Source organism: Beauveria bassiana (assembly GCF_000280675.1).
Source record: "Beauveria bassiana ARSEF 2860 unplaced genomic scaffold BBA_S00008, whole genome shotgun sequence".
Lineage (NCBI taxonomy): Eukaryota > Fungi > Ascomycota > Sordariomycetes > Hypocreales > Cordycipitaceae > Beauveria > Beauveria bassiana.
Window position 1 is genome coordinate 334,931 of NW_007930843.1, and position 24,763 is coordinate 359,693.

General features: G+C 52.6%; 7 protein-coding genes across 7 annotated transcripts; 2 read left to right on the forward strand and 5 right to left on the reverse strand.

Moving 5' to 3' along the window:
* Positions 1–1,284: 1,284 nt before the first annotated feature.
* On the reverse strand, positions 1,285–3,062 carry BBA_03746 (protein phosphatase 2C; the record flags this gene model as incomplete). The annotated part of the gene is made up of 2 exons (XM_008598843.1): positions 1,285–1,755; positions 1,803–3,062. 2 exons carry the CDS (start codon positions 3,060–3,062, stop codon positions 1,285–1,287), a joined length of 1,731 nt encoding a protein of 576 aa, XP_008597065.1.
* A 1,663-nt stretch (positions 3,063–4,725) lies between these two features.
* On the forward strand, positions 4,726–6,654 carry BBA_03747 (serine/threonine protein kinase; the record flags this gene model as incomplete). Its single annotated transcript, XM_008598844.1, has 4 exons — positions 4,726–4,945; positions 5,035–5,427; positions 5,472–5,705; positions 5,759–6,654. The coding sequence occupies 4 exons, from the start codon at positions 4,726–4,728 to the stop codon at positions 6,652–6,654; spliced, it is 1,743 nt and encodes a 580-aa protein (XP_008597066.1).
* Positions 6,655–6,841: 187 nt separating this feature from the next.
* Positions 6,842–7,400, reverse strand: BBA_03748 (uncharacterized protein; the record flags this gene model as incomplete). The annotated part of the gene is made up of 2 exons (XM_008598845.1): positions 6,842–7,102; positions 7,218–7,400. The coding sequence occupies 2 exons, from the start codon at positions 7,398–7,400 to the stop codon at positions 6,842–6,844; spliced, it is 444 nt and encodes a 147-aa protein (XP_008597067.1).
* A 920-nt stretch (positions 7,401–8,320) lies between these two features.
* On the reverse strand, positions 8,321–9,173 carry BBA_03749 (putative class E vacuolar-protein sorting and endocytosis factor; the record flags this gene model as incomplete). The annotated part of the gene is made up of 4 exons (XM_008598846.1): positions 8,321–8,461; positions 8,514–8,771; positions 8,839–9,114; positions 9,168–9,173. The coding sequence occupies 4 exons, from the start codon at positions 9,171–9,173 to the stop codon at positions 8,321–8,323; spliced, it is 681 nt and encodes a 226-aa protein (XP_008597068.1).
* Positions 9,174–10,036: 863 nt separating this feature from the next.
* BBA_03750 (transmembrane GTPase fzo1) lies at positions 10,037–12,706 on the forward strand (the record flags this gene model as incomplete). The annotated part of the gene is made up of 1 exon (XM_008598847.1): positions 10,037–12,706. The coding sequence occupies one exon, from the start codon at positions 10,037–10,039 to the stop codon at positions 12,704–12,706; it is 2,670 nt and encodes an 889-aa protein (XP_008597069.1).
* A 446-nt stretch (positions 12,707–13,152) lies between these two features.
* BBA_03751 (adenosine deaminase) lies at positions 13,153–14,485 on the reverse strand (the record flags this gene model as incomplete). The annotated part of the gene is made up of 4 exons (XM_008598848.1): positions 13,153–13,326; positions 13,424–14,102; positions 14,210–14,375; positions 14,437–14,485. 4 exons carry the CDS (start codon positions 14,483–14,485, stop codon positions 13,153–13,155), a joined length of 1,068 nt encoding a protein of 355 aa, XP_008597070.1.
* A 1,586-nt stretch (positions 14,486–16,071) lies between these two features.
* On the reverse strand, positions 16,072–17,662 carry BBA_03752 (mitochondrial 22 kDa outer membrane protein; the record flags this gene model as incomplete). Its single annotated transcript, XM_008598849.1, has 4 exons — positions 16,072–16,460; positions 16,560–16,655; positions 17,000–17,013; positions 17,640–17,662. The coding sequence occupies 4 exons, from the start codon at positions 17,660–17,662 to the stop codon at positions 16,072–16,074; spliced, it is 522 nt and encodes a 173-aa protein (XP_008597071.1).
* Between the last annotated feature and the right edge of the window lie 7,101 nt (positions 17,663–24,763).

The window sequence follows — 24,763 nt, forward strand, 5'->3', positions numbered from 1 at the left end:
GTTTATTGCTAGATAAAATTGGGCTGTCCACAAGATCCAAGTCATTACTAGCCTCAGTACATAATAATCCCTTTCAAATGTTCCAACATCATTCAAATATGCTCCGGCTTTTGTTCCTCGAATTACTCAATACAAAAATCACCATGGCCGTCAACTTGAATCGTTACCGACTTCCGGTGGGAGCCAGCATCCACCCACGCGGACGTGCCCCGGCCGGCACCTTGATGGCACCCGTTACCCTTGGGCCTTGGCCACGGGTACGCCCGCGTGTGCCGTAGATTCCGGGCGAGCTGTCTCTCAAAATTCTCCGACATGACTCCATTTGACATGACTCCTTCTCTACGACGGCAGGCGGCATTAGGATAGTGCATCTTGCTCCGATCATTGTTGAGTATCATGCAGGAAGAGTGGAGCCGTAACATTACGAGTGCACTTACACGACTGCAAAGGGTGATGGGTTACATGTGAATCCTTGATCATCTAGCTTACCAAATGTCATTCTAGGTGGATGATTCTGCAATACTTGAGCCGGACCAGTCCCCAGGATGCGTGTGAGGCCCTTGCCTAAACCTCCCTGCTCCTGTCTGTGGAAAAAAAATTGTAAATCCCGAAAAGAAAAAAGAAATCCGGGTCAGCTATACTGTCCCATCTATGCTGTACAATCAAAAGTCGAATACAATTCACAGTCCAAAAAGCGAACTTTGCCAGCGATTAAGAGATGAAAGCACGAAAAGAACAATGGTTGTGAAGCAACGCATTGTTCTGTCTCACACTATGTTTTTTATGGTGCATGTTGGAACGTCGATCCTTCAACGCGCAGCGATTCATACACGACAAGCAGAAACACAGTGTCGAATACTCAAAACATAATGAAAAGGGAAATGGGTTTTGCCGTAGCCGAGCCGTACATGGTTACCCAATGACGAGCCGCAGATGGGTAATATTCGAGTTGATTCGTCAAACCCAGGTGATGGACCCGGCGCGTGCCGTAGAGCCATAAACAGGTAGTCACAGGAGTATGCATCGTGAGTGTACGTGTACACAAGAAGACTAGAATAGAAGATCCAAAATACGAAACGAGAGATAAAATAAATATTCCGAGTCCCATGACAGGTTCATGCCATTCTAAGACGCATATTGTGCCCGACAGAAAAGCCACCGCATTACAGCTGCCGTTCTTGTAAACGATCGTAACGTTTGCCATATAACTCGCCATTATCTAAACAATAGCCATGGAAACGAGTAAGTTGGACAATACAGGCATGGTGGCTATTGATGTGAATGCTAGAGTACAGTGCCGCCCTTTGCGGGCTTTTCTTGCACGGGCGTATCCTCCCCGGCGCGCGTTACCTCGGCGTCTTCTTCATCAATAACAGCTACTTCCTCTTCAACGACCAGCTCATGCAGGGCCGTGGGCACGAAATCGTCATCAGGCCCACCGGTGGCGTCGTAGCCACGGCCGCTATTGGTGGCCGAGACGCCAATGGGGGCGGTTGAGCCGTCGACAATCTTTTGCTTCGTTTCAGCCACAATCTTGTCGGCCTCGGTGGTCTTACTGTTGATCATTTCGGCGCCGGTGTCGCCCTTGCTGGCATGCTGCATGGCATCCTTATCAAGGCGGACGACCATGCAAGAGAGATTGTCGGTACTGAGACGACTTAGAGCGTGCTCAACGAGGAGCTTCGATGCAGCCGTAGGGTCCTGCAAGTTGCGGACGAGGTCGACGGCTTCTTGATCGCCGCAGACATCCCAGAGCTGATACCGTTAGTGGCTAATTGGTCAGGTGAGAAGGGTGGACTTACTCCGTCGCAAGCAATGATGATGAATTCGTCGAGCTCAGGTTGGATGACCGTCTCAGTGGTATAAGGATGGCCGGTGACGAGATCCTTCATGTAGGCATCGCCAAGGGCACGAGTGACGGCCAAGACTCCATTGACTCGATTGTTCAAGATCAAACCACCTGCATTGGCGATGCGCTTCCCTTCATTCTCGTCGCTGCCCTTGTGGTCGTATGACAAACGGAGCGCCTTGCCGTTACGACATAGAATAATGCGGGCATCGCCGACGTTGGCAGTATATAAAACACGCTGTTTGTTCGGTTGCGATTTCGACGGCACTGACGTGGGTCCTTCTTTGTCGGCCGAGTTGGTCTTGTCCAAATCGCAGTTGGCTTCGGACAGCTTGCCATTCTTGGCGGCGGGCATGGCAATGGTGGGAACGGCAACATTATAGCGGTCACTGGCAGAGCGCTTCTCCCAGCGCAATACGGCAATAGCAGCAGTACACCCGCTGTTTTTAAGTGGAAGCTTTTCTAGCTGGGCGTCGCAACTTGTAAATGTCTGATCGAGGAGCTCTGGCAGAGGCGTATTGGGATTCTTCTTGACAATGTCTTGGAGAACAATGTGAAGTTTCTTGCCGCACCAGTCGGCGGCAAAGGTGCCGGCGTGGCCGTCAAAGATGGCAAAGTACCCATTGTCGGATTCTGCGACTTCTGTACTGGACGAGTCGGCGGAGGACTTGTCAGACTTGGAACTGATACTGCCATCAACAGCATGGGAGTCGAGAAAGTTGTAGAGAAAAGCGTGAGTATCTTCCATGGTACGGCGACATTTTCTATTACGGTCTTCCCAGACACCGACGCGAAAGGTCGACTTGGGACCGGGCACAGAATCGCCGGCCGAGTTATTCTGGTGGCCCTGAGGGACAGCGAGGGCCGGGTCCTGCTTGCCGAGTTTCTGAATGGGAGAGGCCATGTCGGGGCTGTGGCGTGAGCTGGGAGAGAAGCCAAAGGAGCTCCTGGCAGAAGCAAGGAGACTGCTGGCCTTGCTGCTTACGCTGCTGCTTCGGCGTTTCTTGTCTGTGGAACCGCCGTTATCCTGCCTGGTGGGCGGGCTCCCATTGGTGTGGCGCTTCTCACCACTGGCTGCCTGATCAGTAGTCTTGATGGCAGCTACGGCAATGGGCTGGGAGGTGGCGGCTTCCGGGGAAGGAGGCTTGCGGTCAGAGGCGGTGTCGGGATCGATGCTGGAATTTAGCGAGTTGGAGTTGGAGCCTCCAAACATTCTATTGAGCAGGCTTCCTCCCTGCGAGGAGAAGCTGCGACGTTTAGAGCCTGCCAGTTTTGTGGAAAGCTCGTATGATGGGAGACGGTTGATTCGGGTTCGTTCGGTCTCGTTGCAGAGGATCCGATCGATGGAGTCGTTGGGCTTCGGATGTCAACCGGAAAGCGAGACGATAGCGGCGCAATCCGGGAATGAGGGTAGATGGGGCGGCGGCGAAGAGATTCAGGTGGAGGAAAAAATGCTCGAGTTGGATTCGAGTAAGTCGCAGGTATTGTGTGGTGACGAAGTACTGGCAATGGATGGTGAGCGGGCTGTTCAGTTGAGGCGAGAGTTGGGAGCGCTGAGGGGTGGAGAGATGCGGCCGGGCTTGGTGGGGTTGTTTAGGCAATGATGCCCGGGGTGAGATGTCGCGGAGTTGGATTAGAGGTTGCGCGAGGGATAGCCAACAGCGCAATGATGGAAAACAATGTGACTGATGGCGAGAAAGGGAAGAGAAAGAAACCAAAGTCATGGACCGGCGAGTCGCTATGCTCGGATAGCACGGGGATGAGGAGTTGGCAAGGGACCTGGAACAGACTGCGTGGGTGTGACCGCGCGAGGCGGGCGGGTGCGCACGTACCTTGTACTAGCAATGGTGATGTTTCAACAAAAGGTCAGAACAGGTTGTATGGAAAGCAGGCCTTCTTTTCGAGGTATGAATGATGGGCCAAAGGGGAAGCACAGAGGGCTTGTAGATGTAAAAAGAGGCAATGTAGGGAGCGTTTGTCCTGACGCCCGTACTGTCAGCAGCGGCAAGAGTACCTAGGCGGGCAGGCGGGCAGGCACCTAAGGTACCTGCTTAGGACTTTGTGGGACACGGCTTAAGGTGACGACTTGGCGCAGAGCCTCGAGCCTTGTCTTATGGCGGGGAAGCCCTTTTTTTAGTGCAAGCGGAGAGGGGAGGGTGCTGTGGCTTGTGTGTGGCTGGCATACGGCTGATGCTGAGAATCATATAGAATCAAAAGCCATGAGTATACCATATATACATCAATTAGCAAATATATGTGATGATTGCGCAGTGTCCATAGCTGTTTTCAGGCAACAATTCATTGGCAACGGGATGATTGCTTCAAACATCCAAGGCAGATGTACCTAGCATCTATACCTAATACAGTGCGCGTGGAGCTATAATTAGCTTCCTAAGGAGCCATGTTGCAGCGCTCACCCACCCTAGTAAATTAGCACCTTGGGTACATGTTTAATTATTCCCGGCACTTGCTCATCAGCTCCCTTTGTCTACTCATATATGCTTTTTTTCTTCTTTGAATTGATTATCTCCGGCTTGCTTGTTGCTGTGCGAGCCTGCGAGAACGCATCCTTTGCCTCGTCATCGCGCCCCGCCCGTGCGACAACTTGGAGCGTCCCCACGCCAGCAACCAATTAGCCTCCGGCTACAGATTAGCTGTGATACTCATTCACCACCACAATCCCGCGATACGCCTCGGTGGCCTCCAAGCCTCTTACTTCCATCAGCTACCCAACGCCGCCCCACGTATGCGACTAACTATATTCGGCGGGTACTGTCGGCCAGAGCAAACCAAGCTGGTGCACCGCTGCGCGTTGGCTTCTGTCCATCTGGACTCTGCGGTCTGCCTACCCCAGAGTGGCCTCCACTGAGCCTAATATGGCCGATCCCGTAGCCGAAGCCATCCGCATCATCCATGACGCCGATTTCACCCCCTTGGAGCATGAGATTCTCGCCGACGACTTTGTCCAGGGCGCGCTTGACCCAACACTCGCCGCTGCTGAGGTCCTGCGGGCTGTCAATGGACGCGACCACGGCGTGTCCGTGGATGAAGCGCTCCTGACCCTGAAGCGTGACTGGCACGAATTACTTCAGCTAGGTACGGGATAATATCAAGAAGAGGGGAAAGAAGACAACCTGCCGGAAATATCGATACTGAATTTTAACCACTAATCAGATTGTCTGTAGTTGCTCAGCCTGCACCAGTCACAGACTCGGTTAAGCAACTTCTCAACTTACGCGACAATGGACACTGCTGCGTGACGCCTGCAGACTACAAACACATTCATGTAGAACCTAGTCATGTCATTTCACCAGCACTCAAGGCTCTCTGGGAGAATAATGGGAACCCAAGGCTATTTGCTGTGCTCACCGCCTACCTAACCCCAGCAAAGGTGCAGACCCTCAAGAAATTAATCTCACCTGCCTCAGATAGCATGGCCCTGTACAATGTTCTGCTCCTCTCGCCTAGTTTGGGCTATTCAATGCGAAACGGGCATGTTCAAATTATGCCACCCAAGATGTACTGGACTCAAGACAACAAACCGACAGTATCCAGCACCGCATCCTCGGTAAAAGTGAGTACTTGTCAGGACTCAGTTGAGCAGATGACTGACTGTGCCCAGTATCTCATTTTAGAGCATATTACGGCGACACATTTCTCGCAAATGGCCAGTCGCTTCGCAACGAGCGGAAGAGAAGCAGTCTTCACTTGAAGACGCACAACCCTGAGACTCTACCACTACCACACCCTGAACTGCTTGAAATACAGGTGAAGCTCGGCCAGGCCTTGCTCAACTTTTTCACCGAGCAGTTTGTAAAGACCAATGGTGCGATTTTATCTGAGTCAGACCCATCGAGTAAGTGTTTTCCGCGAACGACAAAACTACCCAAACTAACACGCATTGGCCAGACTTCTGGAGTAGACCATTTCAACTTCTCTTTCGCAGACTGTGGCACCTTGTCCCATTCTTCATCCGTGCAAAAGGCTACCAATATTTGTTCCGATCTGCTGCCATGTATGGGTCCATGAGTGTCTACGAGCTTCCGCTGGGCCTTTTCGCGAAGCGGTGCGATCGAAGCGACGACAATGAGCCTGCTGCGCTTGCTCTATTGGAAAAATACGCCCCGGATGTTCCCGCTCCTTTGCTTATTGACAAGTTCCAAGATCTGGACAATGTTAAATGGATGATTTCGACAAAACTTCCTGGTACAGTCACAATGGCAACCATCTTTCGCATGTCGTATCCCCAGCGTCGCGAATTTGTTCGAGATTTGGCGGCGGTGATAAAACAGATTAACGATATACCGAACAACACCGGCCGGCTCATATGCGGTGCTGGGGGCGGGCGCATTTACGACTGGCGCTGTGCCATGGCGAATGGATGCGGCCCGTTTAATACCGAGGAAGCTTTCTCCAGGCACCTCAGCCGAGACTCGTACGTGGAGGACGCCATCCCTTCTGCATTTGAAACGAAGCACAGGTCGGTATTCACGCATTCGGATCTTCATACATGCAACATATTAGTGCATAACGGTCGTTTGACGGGGATAGTGGACTGGGAAAGCTCCGGGTTCATGCCCGAGTATTGGGACTTTACCAAAGCCATGCGGACCACGAAGAACAAAGACGAAATAGACATGTACCGCAAAATTTGGGGTCACAAATATGATCATGAACTGGAAGTGGAAAAGTACCTTTGGCAAGGTTGTCCCCTCGGAGGGCCGGACGAACTCGAACATGAGCGGGTGGCGCTTCCGCCCACAAATTGGCCACTGGCTAGGTTTCATGCTCTGATAGAACCTTGACAATAGATGGGAATTCTTTCGTTTAAGCGCCTGTGGATATCTCTGATTTACACGTTCAAACAGTGGACGCGCCACACCGCCAAGAGCGCTATATCCCTTTATATATCATAACACTTGTCTACACGTCCGTACGACTGCCAGCACAGCAACAACAGCCATCGCAGTTGGCACAGCGGCAATAATATCACTACGCCACAGAATAGACGCTGCGGTAGACCTTGTCCTTCGCACCCAGCTGCTTGCCGCCCTGCACGTCGGCCGCGTTGGACCCCGCCAAACTCAGCGCCTCCTCCTCCACCTCCTCGACCGTCGCCGCCGGCTTAATGCTGATATAGCCCTCGTCATGGAGCTCCGACAGGGTGCGCAGCAGCCAGGTGCGGCAAGTCAGCGGCCCCCAGCGCTCCCTGGCAGCGGCGGCGTTGGCGTCGGCAGCGTCGTCCACGGGCACCTGGGCGATGCGGCCGCGGAGCGCATCGTCCATATCGGGCGTAACGACGGCAATTTTCAGTGCGAGGGTGATGGAGACGGAGAATATGATGTTGCGCACCTCGCGATCCTCGTACCGCCAGCACGGCGTCGCTCGGCCAAGTAATGTGCAGCGCGTAGCCGCGCTCCTTCTCCTTGTGAAGGTACAGGCCCCAGTGCCAGCGGTACGCGAGGCCCTGCTCCGAGAGAAGGATGTAAAGGCCGTTGATATCAAGATCGAGGATTGTGTGCGCGCCGCGCGGCAGTGCGAGTTCGACCATGGTGCGGCGTGTGTGTTAATCGGAGCAGGGCACGAGGAGCGATGCCACTCCCCCCTTCTCAAAAAGGGCCCAGTTGCGCCTTGATATACATTTAGATTGGACCCTCGATCGTAGTCAAGACCCCGAGCAACATCTATGCAGTTCGCAAACGGTAACCGGGCGACCAAGCGGGGAAATAGGAAGCCAACGTCTGCCTAGCAGACGCCTCGTAACCATGCAGTAGCGCGCAGCAGCGACCCATTCACGGTCGGCCGCTCAAAGGGGCGCGAATACAAGGGGTCTGCGGTTGCCTTTTAACAATACCGTAGTCTCGCAGTGTCGAGCATGGTTCGCATAAACCGGCGTCGCATGACACTCTCCTCTCGCGCGTCCGGGACGCCGTTTCAAGCGCCCCTTGCCGTTGCCTGCTCATGACTGGCACGTACTTTGACAATGTCATTCGCCGTAAACGGCTATATAATCAGCGCACTTGATATCTGTTACCTCTGTTAGGAACGATATACTGATGCCGCTGTTCTTTCTCGTTGATACATTGCACGAGATTGCTGCTCAAGATTTAGTAACTCGAAGCCTTTGTCGAAAGCTTTCCTGGCCGAGGCTGCTCTACAAGCTACGACACGCTGCCAGTAATCTTGTGACCCTTGCTGGAGTTCCCATTGATTGTTGGCGCGGCGGCTTCACAAAGCTCAGAGCGTCACAGTTGGCCGTCACGCAGTACGAGCTCCGCGGGGCTATGATGTGGGCGACTCGAGCTGGCACAAACTGAAATGGTGGCAGCTGAAAAAAGCTGTATATATTAAGTGGCTCGCCATAAATCAATGTAAGCAGATGAGAAGTGTCAAATAAGTAGATGTGCATTCCGAGGAGGAGGCACCGGATATCTTGTCGTGGCCTCGATTTCATTCGTTCACGATCCAACATTACTTTCGCAGATTGTCTAGTCTTGCTTCCAAGTCGTTGTCAACAGGATCAATGTCGCCTCCTCCTCCGCCACCGACTGCCTGGGCAATCTTACCCTCGGGCTGGGCAGGGTTTCCAATAGTCGTGGGTGTCTCTCCGAGCTGTGTCGAGGGTTATTAGCATCCAGTCTGTATATGGGACGGTGGCACATACTGCTTGATTAAACTCAATTCCAATATCCTCCAGTACTTGCTCGACAACCTCGTCGCCTTCCTCTTCCACGCCAGTGTCCATGGCGTCGTCGACGGCGTCGTCCATCATCTCTTGTCTCTGCTCCATTATGTCATTTTCTCGTTCGAATTCCATGGCGATGCGTTGCAGCTGTGGCAGGTTCATGGACTTGTTCATGCTTCCGAGCGCCATTGTAGCGCCCTTCATGGCTTGCATCATTTGTTCATTGGTTCGGTACGTCTGGGGTAGGGTTTAGCAGGCAGACTTGGCCCGGCGCGGGGGAGGGGGCGGGTTGACATTGGCGTACCTGGAGACGCAACGAAATCTGTTGCAGCTGGCTGCGCATGCCGTAGAACTTTTCAATGTACCTCCTCGTGCGAACCAGATCCTTGGCCTGAATCTTGCAGGCACCCATTTGGCCGTTCTTGGCGCTCGTCTTGATCTGCTGGATGAGCGTCTTTTCTTGTTTCTCCAGCTTGACGCGAGTCTGGTCGAGCTCGCGAATGGCCTTGTCAAGCATGCGCTGGTTCTTGCGCAGGCGCTCGGCCGGCGTCATGCGCTTGCCAAACACCCACTCGAGCATCTTTTGACGGTTAGCTGCCAGTTACCTGCGCGGTGAGGTGCATCGGCGCTCACATTCATCTCGTGAGCTGGTCAGAAGCTCCGTCGTGTGTAAGATGTGCAACGTGTAGTCCTCGATCTGGCGAAAATTCGCGGGTCGGAGCTTCAATGTCGAGGCGGGATAGCTGGACGTGGGTGATGCTGAGCAGGATGGATGGTGGGATACAACTTGTCTGCCTGCGCAACTACGTAACCACATGCTCGGCCAGCCAGCGGCGTCGAACGGTTGCTTTGGTGGCGCCCTTTGGCTGGTTCCACATGTACCCGCGCCGCGGTTCTGGCAGGACGAGAACTTGCAGCTGGACACTACATATCTTCGCATTTAATTCGGTAATGAAATACACGTAAAAGCTGTATGATAACCAGCAATTTTTTCTATGCCCTTTTCTTTTTGTTACAGCTGTGAAGTTGGTGGCTCGTGTTCAGCTACAACTCGTCTGATCCGGCGCTACTTATTGGTTGATGCCACCAATTATTTGGCTTGCTACTCACGCACACGCCAAGTGGTGGGCGATACCCTCGAACTCGAACGTATCTCTTTCAATGCAGGTGCAGACCGTGACCTTTATGATCACTTTTTATAACACCAATAAAACTATTCAGGAGCCATAAAAGCGCCTCAGTTTTATGATATAGCTACGACACTACTTCTGGCACGTGTCTAGGTACTGAAGTCTGGGAGTGACAGCTTCTGGTGGAGCCCAAGCATCCGCTCCAGCGCCAGCCAATCACCGGCTCACTCCTCGAGGGCAGTTCGCCTCCCAAATTTCGTCACGCCACCGCCGGGGGCAATCGGCCTGACTCTCCCATTTCAACGTCACGACATCCAACACCCTTTGCTTGAATTTCTTTATCGAAATGGTACAAACCAAGCTCAAATCGCTATGAGCCAGGAGTACGCCAACGGTAAGGGCAAAGCCCCTGCGTCCCAGGACACTCAACCCGACACCAACAACACCGCTCGCCATCCAAACGAAACAAAGTTCATGACGGTCGGCAACGGTGCCGCTTCGGAACACGCGGCACGCCTGCAGCATCTGATAGACGTCGACTCTGGATATGGTGGAAGCATTGCCGGAGATGAGCAGGCCGCCATGGCCGGTGGAAACTGGGATGCGCCAATGCAGCACGAGCGGCAGTCCGGAGTCGTCCATCAGATCTGGTACAATCGCCAGCGCACTGCCCTCGGCCGCTCCCTAAACAAGGTTCTAGAGCTATTGAATAGCCTGCAAGAAATCAACACTTCATGGCCTGCCCACTATCCCTCCGTACAACGCTCCGACCTCGAAGCCAATGCCACTCGACCAGGCCTGCAGCGCATCAGCACCATGGCCCCCGATGCGGCCAGCTCAACTTCTTCCATGCAAGCCCAGCCACCAATGCTCAGACGTGCCATGACGTCTTTGCAAGACCACATCGCCGAGTCTAGTAACGTCGCCGAGCGAAGAGCAGTACCCGAACCCCGACTTGTGTCGCCACAAATCGCACAAGAATTCTCCATCCTCAAACTCGATCTAAAACTCGGGTCGTTGAACCACACCGAGCTAGTCCACTCTCTGGAGAAGCATTCGATTGCTGCTCTGCTCGATGGCAAGATTAGCTCCAGCATCAAACATTTGATATCTCTCCGAGAACGCATTGAAGATACAACAAGTAAAGTGCTCATCACTGGAGACTTGAACGCCGGCAAATCAACTTTCTGCAACGCCCTTCTTCGTCGAAAGCTGTTACCTGAAGACCAGCAGCCGTGCACCGCCATCTTTTGCGAAGTTCTCGATGCAAGGGAAAATGCTGGCTTGGAGGAAGTCCATGCCGTTCACAAGAACGCCACTTACAACCGAAACGACGAGAGCACTTATGACGTTTTCACCCTGATGGACCTCGAAAAGATTGTCGTCGATAATGAGACATATACACAATGCAAGATCTTTGTCAAGGACAGCAGAGCGATTGATGAATCTTTGCTCAACAATGGTGTCGTCGATATCGCTTTGATCGACGCGCCAGGTCTCAACTCAGACAACACAAAGACCACTGCCATCTTCAGCAGACAAGAAGAAATCGACGTGGTAGTCTTTGTTGTTTCGGCCGCCAACCACTTCACACAGTCCGCGGTAGACTTCATTACAACAGCTGCCGCTGAAAAGGCCTATATTTTCATGGTCGTCAACGGCTTCGACAACATACGAGACAAAGAGCGCTGCCAAAAAATGATTTTGGATGGAGTTGGCAAGCTCAGCCCGCGCACGAGAAAGGAGTCTGATGAGCTAGTCCACTTCGTGTCCAGCAATGCCATCCCGGTTGGCCCGTCGCCTCCAGGAGGCCCAGGCGGCAGCGGAAGCTCCAGCGGTGGCGGCGGTGGTGATGACCCAGACGACGGCGGCAAGGGTAAAGGCAAGGACATGGACAAAATTCGGGACTTTGAGGCTCTGGAGCAGTCTCTCCGCAGATTTGTTCTAGAGAAGCGGGCGAGGTCCAAGCTTGCTCCCGCCAAGACATATCTCGTCAACATTCTCAACGATGTCAATACTCTTGCCAGTGTTAACCGAGACGTCGCCCAGTCCGAGATTGACCGTGTTACCCGTGAGCTCAGAGAACTGGAACCCCAGCTCGAATCAAGCAAGAAAGCAAGAACCGAGGTTGACGACCAGGTCAACACCAGTATCGAAATCACATGCAAGGAAGTCTACGATGATACACGCTCTCAACTTACCACGGCCATTACAGAGTCTGGCAATGCCAATTACGACATTGCATATCCAGGGCTGTTTGGTGCCTTTTCCTACGCCGACGACCTGAAGGAGGCCATGTTGTCGCAGATCTCGGAAGCTGTCCACATTTGCGAGGACCGCGCCAGACAGAGGACAATGCGTGGTGTCAATACCATCAAGCAACTGGGCTTACTGCACATTGGGGACGAATTCCAAAATTTGCACTTCAAGCCCGATGTCATGTTTCGTCGCAAGCGTGATGCTCTTGCGCGCAACGTTCACATTTCTACCGAGGTTTGGGACTTTTTCGATTGGTCCACAATTGTGCATAAGCAAGAGAAACTTGCCAGCACCAGTATGGCCTTGACAGTCGCGGGTGCCGTGGTGCCACGCATGATGGGTATGGGCAACTGGATGGATCAGGCTCTCACAGCAAGCAAGGTCCTGAGCAACGACAACCTGCGCCAGCTGATTCTGCCCGGTATCGTCATTGCCGCCGTCGCCGCGTCTGCCTACGTTCTCCAGCAGATTCCCAAGTCCCTGCCTCCTCGCCTCGCGGCCAAGATTACGCAGCAGCTGGCCGACATGGACTATGTCCACGGCAACTCGGCCCGCATTGCCTCGTCAGTCCGCAAGGTCCTCCGCTACCCAGCTGACAACCTGCGCGTGCGTCTCGAGCAGAGCGTCAAGGAGCTCGACCACCGCCGCGACGAGACCGTCCAGACGCGTGCCGAGAGTGAGCGTGCCGCCAACTTTTTCGGCGACCTCGCCCTCAAGAGCGAGATGGAGCGCAGCAAGGTCAACGATGTCGACCTCGAGACACCACCGCAAGGCGTGCAGTAACCCAGAAAGGGTTCGAAAAGCTTGCCACAAGTCTGCATTGACTTGTGGTATCAGGCATGAGATGTATGAACGCTGGGCCAGGAAATGGTGGTGATTCGTGAGAATTTTTTTACTGCGCATGCAGGAGTTGGCGTTTATTTTGCTTGGGTTCCTTCAGTGCAATTGTGCCATTGCGCACTGTGGCTATATATATAAGCTTTGAAAATCTCTCCCTTTGTTTCTCTTACATTATACCTACAACAAACTTGCGGCTTGCTTGAATGAAATTGTCAAGATTGCATCGGGCAAGCTGCATCAGTCAAAAGAACCATTCCGCTCAGCACATCTTTACCGCGGTATTCGATAGCATGTAGGTCTACGTCTTTTTACAAAGCGCTTTCAAGAAACAGTCATGATAAATATACACTGTGATGATGAGAATCTTGACTTTTGGGCTCCATCCGTTTTTACGACGTCCACATGACTGATCGAAGCCACTCTTTATCCTCGTCACTGCCAAACGTCGAGTCAATGGCCTCGCGAGCCAGACTGCATATCGCCTCCCTGTCTAGATTGAAGTGCCGCGCCGCAATCTCGTACTCTTTAGACAGCGGGCTTCCAAACACGCCTACATCATCAGTCTATCCAAAATCCACGCGGTTAGTTTTTTTTTTTTTTTTTTTGGACACCCATACCATTTTTTTCTTCTCCGATCCCGAAAAGCACAAAGCAACATACCGCAAGTGAAATCGAGGGCCCGTCCACGCCTCGCCAGTACCCAAAGTGGTGTCCAGCAAACCCCCCCTCCACCATCTCCGCCAACACATTGCACGACAGGCACAGCTCCAGACAGAGCCCGCGCCGGACAATCTCGCGCTTCGCCTCGTCGTCCTCCCAAATGACATGGCCGAGGCGGCGCGGCCGCCACCCGAGCAGCACGTCGAGCTCCTCGCGCGACGCCGCCGCGCGCGCCTCGGCAAAGTGCACCGTGACGCCGAGCCCCGCGTCCCGCGCGCCCTCAAACGCCGGGGAGAAGACGCGCACTCCGCCGTCGGGCTTGGCCTGCGGGTCCCCGCAGAGGTCGACGCCGACGACGCCGAGCGGGCGCAGCGCGGCGGCGAGTCGCGTGATCGACAGCGCGGTCGCGGCGTCGTGGCGGCGGTCCACGGAGAGGATGAGACGCGTGCGCATTCGGTGCGGGTGGGGGGGCGCAAGGTTGAAGGCGGCAATGGCGGCGAGGATGGTGCGCACGTAGGCTTCCGGGGTGAGCGACGGCGTGGCGCGCGGCGTGGTGCGTAGCTCTGCGTAGACGACGCCGTCGGCGCAAAAGTCGTGCAGCACGGCCGTGGTGGCCTCGGTAATGGACGCGGCGTCGGTGAGGAGGTTGTAGATGTAGCTGCTAAACAACGGGAAGAAGCTGGGGGGATGGGACGTACAAGGTCAGCGGCGGCGGCGGCGGCGGCGGCGGGTTGCTGGGGAGTTTTGTGTGGAAGGAGGAGGGAAGGAGGGGAAAGGACAACGCACGCCTGCACACTGTAGTTGTGTTTGCCCTCGGGCATCACTTCCATGGGATCTTGAAGGTCAGTCTCGCCAGCGTCTTTTTTGCGTCGCCAAATATCGTGGAGTGTGCGTCGCGAGACGCTCCCCGTGAGGTGGGCATGAAGCTTATCGCGGGGTAAAGAAATCGGCCCTTGTCAGTCATGAACGCTTTTTTTTTGTTCGAAACCTCCCCGTCGCCAGAGAAAACAAACCTACCTCGATTTTGGGCAGCGCAACGTAATCCATGCCCTCTCCTCGCATCTTTTTTTCTGTTTTTCTTTCTCTCAGATATTGCAACAACAAAATTGAAGACGCCGACCACTTCCCCACACACAACAACAACATGCACAAAAAGTTGATCGGTGGTGCGGTGGGTCGGCCGAGACGCCGTTTGCGAAGCCAGCCGCCCTTGCGTGTAAGCCACAAGTAGGTAGGTAGAGCCTGATCTACCAAGCTCTACCTACCTTGTGACTTTTTAAGCAAAACTTCTAGCAATTAGTTACACTGCAGTCTATAAAGCCGCATATCTATGGAACAATAAAGCCACAACAAAGATGTGACAGACTCAATCAAATGTCATTGACAACCCGCCACGTCATGCACATCATGTGCGCAAATCGCAACTCGCCTGCAGGATCACGTAGTCGCTAAGATCTCCAACAGCTCAGGCCCGAAGCAGTTGTTCTTCTCCCTCCGAGTGGATTTGCTCAGCTTCTCTCCCACGCCGACGACCCATGATCAAAATGGCGACCATTTTGCGGACTGTGGCCATGGCTAGACCCTGCGCTTCCCGCTTTTGCTGCGGCATGTCATCTTTTTTTTCTCAATCTATCGCGTAAAATGTCCCAGCCAAGAATACACTGCTGTAGGTCTCACTTCCCGACAGACTGCCGTCCTCCTCTTACAGAGCATGCCGAAAAGTATTGGGGAAAAGAAAAAAGAAACCCCCCACGGCCAGCTCTCAGCCCGGTGGCGCACCCGCACCCATCTCCCGCTGCGGGGGGCGGCAGTTACAATCAGCGGCCTCGTGCGGTACCGACGGTAAGTAGCATGGCGTCTCTGGGGATGAGGATGATTTGAGTGGCACTAATACCGATTTGCTTCGTTCGCGACGGGTATGGCTGAGCCAGTTATCGTAGGAAGCGTCTAGCCCTTTCATATGTCGATTTGGCTCAAAATCATAATCACAGTCATGTAAAGCGTGCATTGAGGGGGTAGAACTGGCAAAGCATCAAGATACTGTCGTCAAGACACTGTCGTCAGCTCTCCCTTTCGTCTCACACCAAAAGGCGGCCGAGGGACTTCGGTGGCTGCCGAGAATCTGCATCGGCAAATGGCAGCACTCGCTCCTCGAATTGATTAAAGCGCGTGATGCCTTTCTAGTGGAGTTAATATTCAGTTATACAACAATGACAAATCTCAAGCCTGAGCGAGGCACCGTGGTAATGTACATGTGCAAACCCCAATCCCAGAAGAAATACTACGAGATAGTAAAAACGCCCAAAGTTGACAACATCATGTGCAAGCGTTCCCCTTCCAAAAAGCGTAGAATCCTATCATACTGCTTTTTTGTCTATACATCCCAGAATATATCAGTCTGCCGTAATCTATCTGCCATTTTGAGTCCCGAAGCGGGTCATGGACTCGAATATAGGCGTTTTCCGTCATGATCGCGGCCTTGGCTTGTTTCCTTTTGCTAATATTACACGCGGTATATCATGTCATCGTAATGGTGCATGATGCCGGATTGCCGTCCCACGATCCGAAACTGGCAATGTCTCGTTTTTCGTGTGTTTGTCAGTATGTCGTTGGACAACTCGTCGATATGATGAGCCTGCGTGTTGCCTTTACAGGGCAGGCTTGACCTGGCCAGACTGGCCCTCGGCGGCAAGCGCGGCGCTGACCTTATCGGCAGTGCTCTGCTCCTCGCCGCCGCCGGTCAGCATGTCGCCGCCGCTTTGGCGCATGTTGTACTCTTGCTCCATGGCGGCGTATTGCAGATCCTCGTGGAAGGAAAGGGCAAAGGGGACTCCGAGGAAGAGGATCGAAGTGGTGATGACCCAGGCGCTCTTGCCGCTAAAGGACATGACGCTCCAGGCACGGCTCGAGAGGGCGCTCGCGCTGTCGGCGATCCAGCCACGGGTTTTGGGAGGCACAATATCGCGGAGGGCGTACACACGCTCGGCAAAGCTCTCGTTCTCGGCATCAAAATCGGAGTCATTGGAAATTTCAGATTCTGGAGTAGTGCATTAGCAGAAAGGTCGTCGGAGCTTGTCGGGAGCTGCTGTCATGCAGGCGCACATGCGCGATGCGATGCCGCAAGTTTGTTACATACCGGTATCCGTGTAGTCCTCGTCATCGTCGTACTGAGCCGGAGGGTGCTCCTGGAAGTGTTCGTCCTCGACTTCGGTAAGGGTAACCATGTTGCCGGCTGTGTATTAGGATAGATTAAGTAGAAATGGTTGTCGAAATCAAGTTGTCGACAAAAGATTAGGAGATCGCTCGGGCGGTCGCGCGGGCAGATAATTGAGGTATTCTCGGCAAGTGAATGCTTGGAATGATAGAAATAAAATACAAACCGCGTGTCGAAGATGCCAAGGGGCGAATTGAAGGTCAGTTGGTAGATGGTTGATAGGACTCCTGGAAGTAGTTTAAAAATTTCGGTCCTCGACCATCTCCTGCCAGGAGCGGGTTCCGCTTGCTCGCATCTGATTTGTCAGAGAGTTGCGCTGCTATCACGTGCACCCCTGACGACATACTCGATTGTAAGCCTACCCTGGGACACAGCCCTTTACATCGTAAAGTAGTCACAGTGGGCAGCAGCTTAAAACTTAGCCGTTGGATGTGCTTGCTCGTACAGGTGGGCTTTACAGTGCCAGTCCAATGCTTCATCATATCGTTTCCGCCGTTGCAGAGCGGTCGTGATGCGTAGTAGCTACAGGTTTTATCGCTACAAACGCGGCCATCCTTGGTCCAAAATGTCGTCCACCACAACACAAGTCATTTGCCGTTCGGGCGCCTCTTGCGCATTATGTGTCCAGAATGGTCCCTACCGAGCGGTCTCACCATAAAAACTGAAAAACCAGATCAGGCTAAGCTCTTCGCCACGGGAGCACCCGTTTATCGCCAAGTGAGCCACTTCAAGGCACACACATAGCGGGATACTACGACACCGCAGTTCAAGGATCCCGGTGCCTCTTGCCCCGAGACGTCAAAGTGGTGTCGCCCGCGGAGCCGGCTGACTCTGCGGCTGAAGGCATTGATAGACATGCTAGAAGATAGCTACCTCCAACTGCACGAGCTAGGGCTGCAACAAGAAGCCTGCCCCAGGTGGCCAAGTATTGGCAAGTGGACGGCAGGCTTATCGCGTTGAACATCGAGATGACTATGAAAAGGTCACCCGTGCCGGACTTACATGCACACGGGAGCCGCACACATGGTGGACAATCACCGAAGAGGCCAGTCTCATCAGTTGAGGGACGGTAACCTGTTGGCGGCGGAACCTGACCACCAAAGTCAGGACTAGGTCTGGTGACCTGTAATAAACTGGTAATTTTGTAATGATTGTATACTTCAGGCTGAAATATCATGACGGTTGACCCATTTGGCCCGGTGTATGATGTTACCCGGACCTGGCCGCATCACTGGTCATCTCTCGGATATACAACGACAACAATATACAGCTTCATAGCCTACCCGGCAGCGAAAACGGCTCCGATACTTTGACAAGACCAATGTACCTTTGCTGTAAGAGGTCAAGTACACAAGACTGGAAATATGCTCATGCGGCCCACCCAAGACCGGGGTCCGTAGAATTGACAAACCTTTGAGCAAAGCACACCTGTCTCGGAGTCCGGTTCTGCACTTCTCTGTTTCTTTCCGACCATTCATAGGATGAAAAGAAGTGTAAAATGAGCGCTACATTGTCCCTGTACCAAACGCCTGGGTGCTTAATAGCCGCACACCTGCTCGCTAGCGCTTTCAAGGGGGGTTGCCAAGGACATGTGGTTCCGCGAGATGAATCTTCATTTCGAGAAGCTGGAAAGTAGCTACGAATAATCAATCCATTGTCATGCCTCGTGATGCAAAGCCCATGCTGCTTGCCTCTACTACCTTATGGAGCCTCTCTACGTTTTCAGGAAATATGGAGAGGAAGCCGGGGACAACGAGACAAAAATAAGTACGTGGGGAAAGAGACAAAGTCTAGAGCAGATGGGCAGTTTCAAAGCAGAGCCCGCACTGGCCAAGCTGCACCAGAATCTCGGTACGACTTTCCGGTCTGCTTTTGTTTTTTTATTTGATTTTTACCCCGTGATCATGCCGGCAGGGGGGGGTAAGCGAGGGTACAAGATTGGCAATTTAGCGTTGGGAGACGGGAAGAAGAGAAGCAAAGGAAGACGGGATGGAAGGATTTTGAATAAGAAAAAAAAAAGAAAAAAAAAAAACGAACGCGCAGCTGACAAAGGCGGCTGAACAATGTTCGAGGCCCGAGGAGAAAGAGGGAGAATGGGCTTTGCTTCCCCGGGGCCGCGCGGATGCGGGGTGGAGGCTGATTTTTGATGGCTTGAGAATTTGGAGAAGGGCCAGTGCAGACACGACTCGCGAAAACGCTTGGGAAAAACTCTACTCAATATCAATGCTCGAGTGTTGAGTTTACCCCAGTCTTGAATAATAATGAAAAAGTTTATAAAATACATCTGTAATACGAGTTGCGAGAAAATGACAGTCACGAGCAGCCCCTACGAGCTGTCGTACATACCAAAAACGGTGAGAACGAAAAGGAATTTGGAGAAGCGGCTGGGGCATGTAGGTACGGAGGTTACGTACGGTACTTTGTACTTTTTTTTTGGTACAGCCTTTTCTTTTCCGATTTTGGGCTTGTGCGTTTTTATTCCGGTACGAGAAGCTCATGCAACCGCAAAATTGGAGAAAAGAATAAACTTGGCGAGACATTGCGCTTTTTTACCTGCAGCAAAGAAAGAAAAAAACAAACTAAATTAGTTAGAATAGTCAACTACGCAGTGTGTGGAAGAAGACGAAGGGAAGGGGTGTGTGTCACTGTAAAATGGCGCTTTAGAATGAATAAATAAATTAACAGAAACTCAGCATTCACCGCAATCCCCGTCAAGATGAAAGACCTCCGTGGCATTATTTTTGATGCCTGTTTTGATTTTTTTCCCTCACTGCAAGCATCTCCCAAGAAGGGAGGGGAGGGGGGCGGTTTGGAGGTGGAGGGGAAAACGGGGCCGAGGGCATCGTGACCTCGCTGAGTTTTCTGTTTGGTCCCTTGTGCCGGTAGGGATGTACATAACTAGGTTGATGGGTAATAAGTAGGTATGAACAAAAGGGGGGCCGGAGTCCCGAAGCAGAGAACATGATACAGGGGTCCATCAGCTCGCAAAATAGAAGCTTTTTTGATTTCCATGCTAAAATCGTACCGTTTAAGTTTTTTTTTTGTTTATTATTATTATTTTTTATTTCTGCCGTCCTCGTGATGTCTGTTGCCGGCGCGGCCCCAGCTTTGGCGTCCGGGCTCCGTGAAAGCGGAGCGTGGAGACGGACCCTCACCCATGGCTTGAATACACTTTTCCGGGCGAGGCGCAGGTGCGTCTACTTGGTACCATGAACAACGAGAATAATCAGTTAATTGAGCTGCACCTTGTTGAATCGTGCAGGCGGCCCGTGAGGTTTCCTTATTACTCGGCATGGCGGGGGAGGCGGTCATCGGGTCACCCACCACCCAAGTTGCCAGGCTGGCAAGCTGGGGTAAAGCGAAAATGTGTGTGTGGTGCAGAGAAACGGTAATAACCACAGGGCAGCATCAACAGTCACTTGATGCCCGCCATGATCCTCACGGCTGCGCGCCAGCTCACTTGTCGTCTATTCGTACATACGTCGTCGCATGCACATTGACGTTTGCGCCATATTACGCCGATGCCACGCCTTTTCTTTATAACAACACGGCTTAGCCGGCGTAGAAAAAAAAAAAAGGCAAATCCGGCTCGTTTACCACATGGAATTGGCTACTCCGGGCAACCAATCCGATTAGCCGCCTCTTTACTCCATCCAAAACGCACAGCCTGTGTGTGCGTGCGTTGCATTGCGCCATTCGGGACTTTTATTCATTCCATGCACCTCTGTTAATTCTCGACTCCTCCTCGCGCCAGTAAAGCGCCGGGCTACTGGTTGGATTAATTGGGGAGGAAAATTTCTAACAATATAAAACGGCCGCTTGGAGAAAGCTGGGGGTAATGGAAACTCGCTCTGCATGAATGGCGTGCCCATCAGGCTCCGGCCAACCAAGCCGGCGTCGTTGTCGTGGTGGAGGCCCGATGGCATCCGGACTGTGGGACCTTTGCTTCTCCATTTCGTTTCCATTCCCATCAGTATTCGTACTCTTCACCTGGTAAGTTGGTACTTTCAAACGTCCTTGTCGACTGTGAATGTGTGGGCGCTAGCATAGAGCACGCACCCTGTAGTTTGACGATCGGCAATACCGTTCCGCGACGTCTCTAACTGTCGCTGAGCAAGTTTCCCGTGTGGCACTTCTCGTCGACTCGAAAACGGTCTCACATATCCCTCACAGCCTACCTGGTGCCTGGACAACACAAACGCCAACAATGCACAATATTGCATCAATAGTGTTAGAAATCCTTGTAGGACCTTGCAAGCTGTCATGTCTCGGCTGTGTTGGGTTCCAAGTCAGTGCCAATGCTAATAATGCATCCTTTCTTGGCTGCAGTGGGAGAGAAAAGACGGAAAAGTCTCCAAATGCCATGTTGAGGACTGCCGTGTAATACCCAGACGTCGATCGGCAAGCGCACGCACCCTGCCACCATCGGGGCTATGTACCAGTATGACAGGCTGTGCTCCAACGGAGCGCAGCGGCGCACCACCGTAAATACCGTAACTATTTTTGAAACATACCCTTGGCAGCGACCAGACTTCTTCATCACCTGCAGCAGAACATCAATCAGCCCCAAACGTCGCACAAGCAACCGTCTTGTACGGGCCATGCGCGGTAGTTACTCAGTAGTATACCGAGTACGTAAGTCTTGTTGACACGACAGTTGCGGCCGACCCGCTTCTTCCCGAGCTGCATTCGCGTGGTTGGTTTTCCTGTCTAAGAGGCGGCGCCAGAGCTCTCTGAGTGAGCCAGCTGCATGCACTATTCTGATGCCTTGGCTCGATGAGAGCTGATCGAGCCGGGTTGATCGAACGCCTGCATATAATATGAGCGCGGGGATGACTGAGCTGAAATCTCTTTTCTGTCAGGATAGTGGTTGCCAATCCGGCCAGCCGGGTACAAGTTTCGCAAGCATCCAATGCGAGCCCGCGAGCCTGTGCCTGTCATAAGTCAAGGGCCATTAACATCATGTACTATACCTGTCGGTGCCGCTGGGTGCATATTCGTACACAATCGGCGGAATACCACTGCAACTCTGCTAGCTAGCTCAGGATTCACAAAAAAAAAAAGGGAAGGGACGGAAAATTTCGCTGCTGCAACCTGCGCGTCACGCAAGCATCACCATTTACATGCATACCCGTCACCCGTCATCCGTCATACGCCACAGCAAGAGGCAGTTGCCTGTCCAGGCAAGCGCAACCTGATTTGTGTTGGTGGACCGTCAACGCTGTGGGTACAGAAGGCAAATGCAATGTAAGTGGTTTTAGCGGCAAGCTATTTCTGCTTTGTAACACACATGTACTTATTGTTCTGTTGGGGTTTCAACATGGTAACTAAGTTAGACTTGACAAGACTCAGCTTACCTGCCGGCTTCCGCGGAAAATGGTAGACGAAAGCGCCGCGCCGTCTCGCCTAGCTCCATCTAGATTTGTTGTAATAACTACCTGCTTTTTTGTCATTTGTCCATTTTTTACTCTCTTTCTCTTTTCGCGAGGGGAGAATAATAAGCCATGACTGTTTAGCTGGGGTCAATGTACATGATACGTCTAGAAGGGGCTGTGGGTGCGTGTCATCAGAGGATCAAAAGAGCATCAGAGCCAAGAGTAGGGCGGCTCCACAGAGGGACATGTTGGCAATAGCATCAAATGATGCCGCCATAAGGCGTATGTATGATGGCTCATGGTGCGTGTGTGGGCTGAGATGCATGGCGTGAGTGTTTTGAATAATGACTTGTCAAAGACTGAGGCGGCCACCGTTTGAGACGGAGAGCGGCTGGACCAAAGGCATGGAGGGTGAGAAAGTTGTCCAACAGAAAAGCCTCGAATAACCGATCAGCATAGAATTCCAATTCCGCAAACTGGGTAGCTACGTATCTTTTTTTGGGGCGTGCTTTTTTCTTTTTCTCCTTCTTCGTCTTGTTCTTTTCCGTCTTGCTAAATCCACGCTGCCCCAGCGGTAGGTGCTTGAAAAAAGCCCCTCCTACTTTTACCCCTCCAAAACTCCAGCTTTTTTACGCTCATGCAAGCTGTCGTGGAAATCCACCGTCCACCGCGGTGCATCAGCTGGCCTTGGGGCTGCGGTTCCTGGGCGGCTCTGAGCGGCCAGGAACCAGTCATCTGGACCCAACAGGATTTGGTGGTTGTAACTAGGCTAGTGGCGGGCTTATTCGAGTCTTGGGTTGGGTATAATAATGGCGGTTTGAAACTTTTCCGCTTTTTTTTTACATTTTTATTATTTTAGCTTCTTTCAACTAATTTGTTTCCGTCTTTTCATTTTTTTTTGGTAGTCGACGCATCACGATCGCCCACAGCAATGATTCTACCTGGCAGCTGGTACCAGTTGAGAGTGGACTTGGTATACAAGGTGCCCACTTATATAGTCGTACAAAAGAGTCATCTGCTTCCCATGCGAATCGACGTGGTCGTACATGTTTAATTTTGGCTTGTACATATTCATCTGAAAATGAGAATTTCTGCAAGACTCGAATCGTTAAAATCGGCCGCCAATTGAGCCTGTTTCCAGGTACTCCCATGGTAGCTGATGGAAAAATTCCTCACGATGATGAGGTCCTTGAAAAAGGAAGCGCCCCTCCAAACTCCCTCCAGACTCCCCTCCAGACTCCCCCAACAGTGGAACAGTGGAGCAGAGAATGGGGAATGGGGGAGGCTCAGCATCCAAGCAATTGGTTGGTTGGTCGGACGAGCACAGCATTTGGCAGGCTCAGCAGGCCTCGTGGTGCGTTTTTGGGGGACAGGAAGAGGCTCCACAAGCCTCTGCACCACTTGTCAAGTACCGCTACGTACCGAGTATCAATGCGCCAAGTTTTTTTGGTCTGGGGCAATGTGGCTTTCCCCCAGCTGTACGGAGCTGTAACAACGGCGAGTCTGGCAGAAAGGCAAGGAATGAAAATTTCATCGAGGGGGTGCGTGGGTTGACCAAGTGATTAATCGTATATACTTAAAAGACAGCTTCGCCTAGTTTTCGAGCTGATGTGGATTGATGAAGCAATTCAACTGAAGCCTCTCTACACCGTTTCTGTGGCGGACATTCACCTCGTACACAGTATTACCAGCGTTTGTACAGACAACTCCACCTCATTCACCTCTATTACTCGAATTAATAAATTGGTAAGCAATTTTCTTTCTCTTATATTCTGTCTCGCAGTCATCACGTCGTGTTCCAAAAAAAGAGCACGAGACCCTCGACGCAATTCCGTTGCCACGCCGAGTACGGGACTTTGCTCGTTTCCAGGTACAGGCTGGGCTGGGCTGTGCAGAGGTACCTGAATCTCGCGTGTGGCACGGCGGGCTGCTGCGTGTCAGTTGGTCACGCTCCAATGCAAATTTGCTCTGGCCAGCCAGACACAGAAAAAGGCCCTGGCACAATACCCGGCTGGGACATGGTTGGGCGCTGAGCCGCCCAGGCAGTGGCCCCTGGCTGGTAACCTCGTGGGGTGGCTTGGGGAGTCAGAGTTGCCAACCCGCCCGCCAAGGTCTTCTAGATACTTCATCTTACAGGGCCTTCAGCACTCCCCAAACCCTCCTGAGCCGTCACACCCGCCATCGCCGCAACGGGGGAACCGGCAGTGACCCTTTTTTTTCCCCTACCTCTTTCCCGCCCTGATGAAAAGCTCGCCCAGTGGTGCCCACCATCTCCAACTCGTCCCTTGTCATCTCCAAATAACTCCTCCCTCTTACACAACCACACCCGCCTCTCAATTAAGTTTTTTTCGCATTCAATTGCGCTTCTTCATATTCTTTCCAGCATCTGCTGCCTTGACCAGCATTCTCTGCGCCTCTCGCTTCGTCTTCCGCTGCGAGTCGCCATTTACTTGCGCATCTGCCCCGCCATAAACCGCTGGCTGCCCCGCCACTCACACTGCAACCTCAACACAGAAAACAGAATCGCACTAATAACAGCGCATTGTTTCCTGCAGCGCGCTCCCAACCTGCAATAGCTAGCTTCAAGCTTCGATTGTCGACTGCTTCTTTTTCTTTCTCGACTTGCGACTTTTGCAGCATTACATCACAGGTAAGCCGTTCGGTTCGCATTTCCTCGACTCAATGCAAACTTCACACAATCCCGATTGGCATGCTGTTCTGGTCAGATGGGCTTTGTTGTCCGGCAGCGCA